The sequence below is a fragment of the Macrotis lagotis genome, chromosome 2, assembly GCF_037893015.1.
Source record: "Macrotis lagotis isolate mMagLag1 chromosome 2, bilby.v1.9.chrom.fasta, whole genome shotgun sequence".
Taxonomy (NCBI): domain Eukaryota; kingdom Metazoa; phylum Chordata; class Mammalia; order Peramelemorphia; family Peramelidae; genus Macrotis; species Macrotis lagotis.
The window spans coordinates 62,966,034-62,972,033 of NC_133659.1; the positions used below are offsets into that span (position 1 = coordinate 62,966,034).

Consider the following 6,000-nt stretch of genomic DNA (forward strand, 5'->3'; position numbering starts at 1 on the left):
TGACTACTTTTTTCTCTAAAAACTTCACTATAAGACACAAAGGTATTCAAAATCATTTGCTGGCTATGGAATTTCATTCAGAGATGGGATAAATTCCCTGGATGACATACAGGTACACTGATAAACTGATGAATAATTTAACAGAAGTAGTAAAAAGCAAAATATAGATAATTCCCATCTTTCACACTTCGCAATTTAGGTTCCAAAGTTCCCAAGACAAATACTTTCCATTTCTACTTGCAACAATATATTAAGTTTGCAAAACATTACTTATATTCCAACATTTGCTCAAAGATAGAATCTGTGCTGTAACTGAGCAAAGTCAAATCAGCCTCACAAAAATTTTCATTTAAAACTTCAAAAAGAGTAAATGACATAATCAATCACATTGATTTTTATAAAGCTGCTTTATTAGGAGATTATACTTGGCAATATCCCACCAGTTGGAGAGACATTCTCCAGAACTGATAATCACTAAGGCTTTTAAAGGAGGCTATGAATAAACCCTTGGACTCTCTCACCTCAGTTATTTCAGAAAGAAGTCTGTTCTTTCTTGGATTAAAGTTTTTTGTTTTTATTTATTAAATAGGAAATGATCATTGAGATAGCAGCAGGTGCTGGTTAATAAGTAAAGTCACCTCCTCTACAGTACCTTGGCAGCTTTATTAACCTTGTCTTCATTTTCTCTCTTGTATACAAAAACCGAGGCGAGCTTGCCATCTTGTAGCACAGCTGGGTAAACAACCAGTCCAGCAGGGAGACTGAAGGGTGGCTCTTGAAGAGTGTAGCTCTTTAAAGCGCTGTTCTCTGATCCCATCCCTTGAGCAGTGAAGTTGAGGTGAGATCTCTTCTCAGAAATACTGACCTAAAAGAGGAAAACAAATTTCCAAAAACATTAAATCCACCTCTCTATCAACAAGAAAATAGAAGACTCATTCCAGAGATTGAATTACAGGTTTTATAAAAGGCCAAGAGTCTCCTTTGGGCTTTTCAAAAGACTTTGAAGCTTGGACAGTTGTCATTAAAGGGTAAGTGCTCAGCAATGAGCCCTATGCCAGACTGGGTGCTCTGGAGTGAGTTTCTTCAGCTCACAAACCCAGGGAAGCCTGGGGCGGGGGAGGCCCTGTTGAAATCAAGGAGTCTGGACTTACTCAGCCCCATTCATTTCAGATTTGAAAACAAGATCACAATTTCTACATGCCTTCCAGATTTACTATTTTATCCATCAGTGAAGTGGCTACAAAATAAGCCAAGGATTATCCAAGTTGTTGGGACTATAAATGACAAAAGCAAGGTGTCCCCCCCTCCCCCGAGGTGCTTACATTCTCCTGAGGGACATACTAATTTTCTGGATAATTCAGTATAGGACAATGATGTCTGTCCTTCATTTTCGAAGAAGGCCACGATATCAGGGAGGCGATGCCATGACAAGCACATCAATTACATTTGAGTGAGGGAGTGCTATGCTAAGTCACCAGCCTCACTTTCTGCTCCAGAGCCATATGGGTTCAGCAACCAGCTATGAATCAGGACAACTGCAGCTGAACCTGGATGAGGTCATCTGGGTTAAGAGACTTGTCCAAGGTCACACAGCTAATAAGAGTCAATTATCTGAGGCTGAATTCAATCTCATGTTCTCCTGACACCATGACCAGTGTTCTGGCTGCCCCTTCAGTATATATACAAAATAAATACAGTGAAAGGATGATGGTGGGGAGCTAAGGGAACACCTAAGGGGGAAGGTAGAAAGGATTCTTGAAGGGAGCTGGGTCTCCAGGAGGTTTAAGAGTTTCCCAGAAATGAGGGAGAGCTTATACAAAGGCATGAGGACAGGTGATAGACTGTTATATATGGGGAACAGCTAGTCTGACTGATATACAGAGTAATAGGAAATCTAGCTAGGAAGACTGACTGAAGCCAAATTATAAAAAGGCTTTAAAATACCAGCATTTAATTTAGCAACAGAGAGTTTAGCAACAATGAAGTGAAGTTCCAGAAAGAGAGGAAGGATATGGTCAAGCTCATGAATCAGAAATGTCAATCTGGCATTAGATGGATTAGAAAGAAGGGAGGCTGGATGCTGTAATACTAATTAGGAATCTAATGAAAAGATTCAGACAAGAAGTGATAAGGATGAATGGACAGCTAGCTGATGTAGTGAATAGAGCACCAGCCCTGGAGTCAGGAGGACCTGAGTTCAAATCTGGTCTCAGACACTTAATAATTACCTAGTTGTGTGATCTTGGGCAAGTCACTTAACCCTACTGCCTTGCAAAAAACAAAACAAAACAAAACAATCTGATAATTTTTTTTTTGAAAAGGCAAAATACTTCTTTACACCTACTAGTTTATGATGCAGGCAAATGGCACAATGGATGCAGCACTGGACCTGGAGTGCAACTATTGTCTCTGACACTTAATGGCTCTGTGGATCTTGGACAAGTCATTTAACCTCTATATGCCTAGTTCCCTCATCTGTAAAACAGTGCTAAGTACATCTATCTCCCAAATTGTTGTGAAAATCAGATGAAATATTTTGGAAAGTACTTTGAAAATCTTAAAGCTCTATACAAAAGCTATCATAATTGTCATCCTTTATTCCCAAGTAAATTATATACAATAATTTTCCCAAATGTACCTAATATTTCATCATTTGCTTATTTCAATAGGTAGTTCTACAATAGTTCTCTAAACAAAAAGTTAAATGACTTATATTCTCAGAAGCCTTTAACAAACACTGACAATCATTAAGAAAGAGAAAGGCAAAAATGATGCCAGAAAAGTGGCAAAATGAGGTTTGAGCTCAAGTTTGCCTAAAACATTTTAAATAAAACTTTTCTGGTTAAAATTATATCCCTAATTTTCTTGATTATCTATTTTCCATTGTTCTCAAAACATGCACAAGAAAATTTTTTTTCATAAAAGATTCTGCTCTAACTTCAATATTTATTCATTGGCTTCTGTGTGTGCTAAGTATGAACTTTTAAGTTTTTATGAAGTGAAAGGCTAACCTGGATGTTAGAATTTTCTTCCAATTGTGTTTATTTAAAATACTACATACCTGCAGATCAATTGTAAAGCATTTTGTAAGCATGTCCAAAATATTAAAATTCTCCTGGTTATCATATATAATTAGTAATTCAAAAAAAAAGTCTGATTTACCTAGAAGTTCATTTGCTTAATTATTGTCTGGCACAAGAAACTCCTATAAAAGATTCCTAATATTTTAATAATGTGCAATATCCACTTTCCCTTCTCTTTAGGCCACAACTTATGTAGGACCCTCACAAAAACAACACTTTCCTCTTGCCAATTAACTACACTTCTGCTTGGTTATGCTAACCTACTTACCCCCATGCATTTTATAAGCTTTTCCTGTCCTGCTTTTCCTAAAAAAGTGTTACACCTTTTAGCTGCCCAATATTACCTTCCTAAAATAAACATGGGTCAAGGAAAGGCATTAACTAAGTGCCAGAAGAAGGTAATACTTCAGAACAGACTTTACAAGAACACAAGCACTGAGGAAGTACTGTGAGGACAGATCCAGTGGCTGTTCAAAGACAATCATCAAAAACTAAACTAACTTCTAAAGTTCTGTGTCAAAAACTGAGCACTTTAACAAACTTTGAGCTCAAAAGAATGTCAGGAAGTAAGAATTTGGATAGAGGCCTCCCTGGCAATCACCTCCCTCATTAATTCAGCCAACATTTTTACGTACGTGATATGAGGGAAGCACTCAGTACATAAAGACAAAAGCCAAACAGTCATGGCCCTCGAGATGCTTCTATTTTATCAGAGGGAACCACAAATACAAACACAAATACAAAAGAGGTACAAAGGAGCATGGAAGGGCCGGTTAGGTGGCCCAGTGGGAAGAGCACTGGCCCTGCAGTCAGGAGTACCGCCAGCCTCAGACAACAATTACCCTAGCTGTGTGGCCTTGGGCAAGTCACTTAACCTCCTTGCCCTGCCCCCTCCAAAAAAAAAACGTAAACAAAAAGGAGTATGGAAGAAGGCACTTGCAAGGGAAAGCAAAGTATTGGTGCAGTCTACACTTATATAAAAAGAAAAGTGTTGAAATTTCACATAAAACCCATTAGGAACAGGATCATGAGATCCATGTTTTATCTCGAGTTTTAGGTGGAGGTTATCTATTCCAGTCCTTTTATTTTACAGGTGAGGAAATAGTGATAATAACATTGAGGTAGGGCCTACTATGTGACAGGCACCATGACACCGAGCAGTTTACAAAAATGAGCATATCTGGTCCTCCTAACCGCATGTCGCTCTAGGTGTGCTGCCCTGCCCAACAACCACGGAGCTTTTCGTTTCTAACTGTCCCAGAGATGTGCCCAATGTGAAAGATCCAAAACATTCACTTCTCATCTGCCCCTTGCTTCCACATTTCTCTAAGCCACGCTAAATGCACTGGGTCTCTGACTCCCATCTATCCTGCCCGAGTGACTTACAGGCAGAGGAACGCGTGTCCCTAATTCTCTCCTCTATCGTCCGACAGAAACAACCCGTTTCCCTTCTAAAAACCTCGTCCAACCGGTCTCTCCTTGCTCTCTGAGCGGCTGACCCGGCCCAGATGGACGCGTGCTCATTTCCCTAAAAGTTCCCTAAAAGAAAAGGTGCTTGGAAAAGAGGCGGCGGTCAGGCGGCGGGTGCGGGCGGCGGGAAGACCGCCACACCTCCGGCCGGGGAGCCCCCGGCCCGCAGGGGGGGCTGAGGCCGGGCTAAAGAAGGGGCGGCGCTTGAGCAAAGTGCGGACACGAGGAGCCGTCCGGGGGGCCGAGCCCGGGGACCCCCGCGGGGGCTCCCCCGCGCCTCCGCGGCCGCCCCGGGCGGGCGTGACGAGGGACCGGGCTGCCGTGGGCCTCGGCGGGGCGAGGACCCGCAGCCGCCCGCGGCACCGCCCGGGGCTCGTAACGAGGCACCCAGGCTTTAGTTGTGCGTCCGCGAGGAAAGGCCGGAGGGGGAGGGGACCCCAGCCGGGACCCCCGGCCCCGGAGCATGCGCAGACGGGGCAGGCGTGGGTCGGGCCGCGCAGCCCCCGCGCTCCCGGCACCCCCCCCCCCCCCGCGGCCCCGGCGCCCACTGACCAGGCTTCGGTCCGGCCGACACCATAGAGACGCCCCCGGAGACGGCACAGAACGCGGCCTCCGGCCCCGCCCGGGAGGCGGCGCGGCCCGCTCGCTCTCTGGCCGTGGCCGCCGACACGGCCGCTCGGAGCCGGCCTCGGCCCGACGCTGTCCCGGAGCCGCTGCGCGACGGCCGAGCCTTTCCTCCGCGTTCCGCTGTCCTCCGCCGCTTCCGCCCGAGCCCAAGATGGCGGCGCGGCCCTATCGCCTCCCGGCGGCCGGGGAGGGGGCGGGGCCGTCACGCAGCTCCGTCTCTCTCATTGGTTCCCCCGCCGGGACGGACGTCCTATGGGGAAGGACGGACGCTGCGCCCGCCATGATGGCTTCGGGCAGATCGTCCGCGCTGATTCCGGGCTGCGCGAGTTCCGCCGGGCCGGGCCGGGCCGGGCGGGGCCTCGGGCGGGTGAGGTCGCCCCGCCCCGGACACGCCCCCTCATTTGCATGTCGGCCGCCTGAGACAAGAGGTGCCGGGGCGGCCGCCCTTGACCTTGACTTTGAAGTTTGAGGGAGACCTGAGAGGGTCCGGATATGTCAACGAGCTAACCCCAAAATAAAAGCGTTCCCCCAAACACTAAGGAGACCTCAAACTGGCCCCAGCTTCCGTCCCCCCCCCCCCCCCCAAGTCCCCGTCCCCCCCCCCCCCCCCCCTCCCCCTCCCTGTCTCACGTTCTTTGCCGGCCATCACTTCGTAATTTTATAATTTCTTAAGTTATTTCAATACCTATAGCAAGCCCAAAAGGAGGGAAATTACTCATTTAAAGGTCAAACTCCCAGAATCAAACCCATTCTTGGTTTTTTTTTTAGTTTTTGCAAGGCAAATGGGGTGAAGTGACTTGCCCAAGGCCACACAGCTAGG

The 6,000-nt window shown here is 46.4% G+C and overlaps 1 protein-coding gene across 1 annotated transcript in view; it reads right to left on the reverse strand.

Moving 5' to 3' along the window:
- The window catches only part of SCYL3 (SCY1 like pseudokinase 3), a 29,264-nt gene extending 23,964 nt beyond the window's left edge, over positions 1–5,300 (reverse strand). The window contains exons 1-2 of the mRNA XM_074221976.1: positions 5,106–5,300; positions 653–865 (exon numbers count right to left, since the gene is read on the reverse strand). Of these exons, the coding sequence (XP_074078077.1) occupies positions 653–817 (165 nt within the window). The 5' untranslated portion in view covers positions 818–865; positions 5,106–5,300. The remainder of the gene's footprint in view (positions 1–652; positions 866–5,105) is intronic.
- Positions 5,301–6,000: the final 700 nt, after the last annotated feature.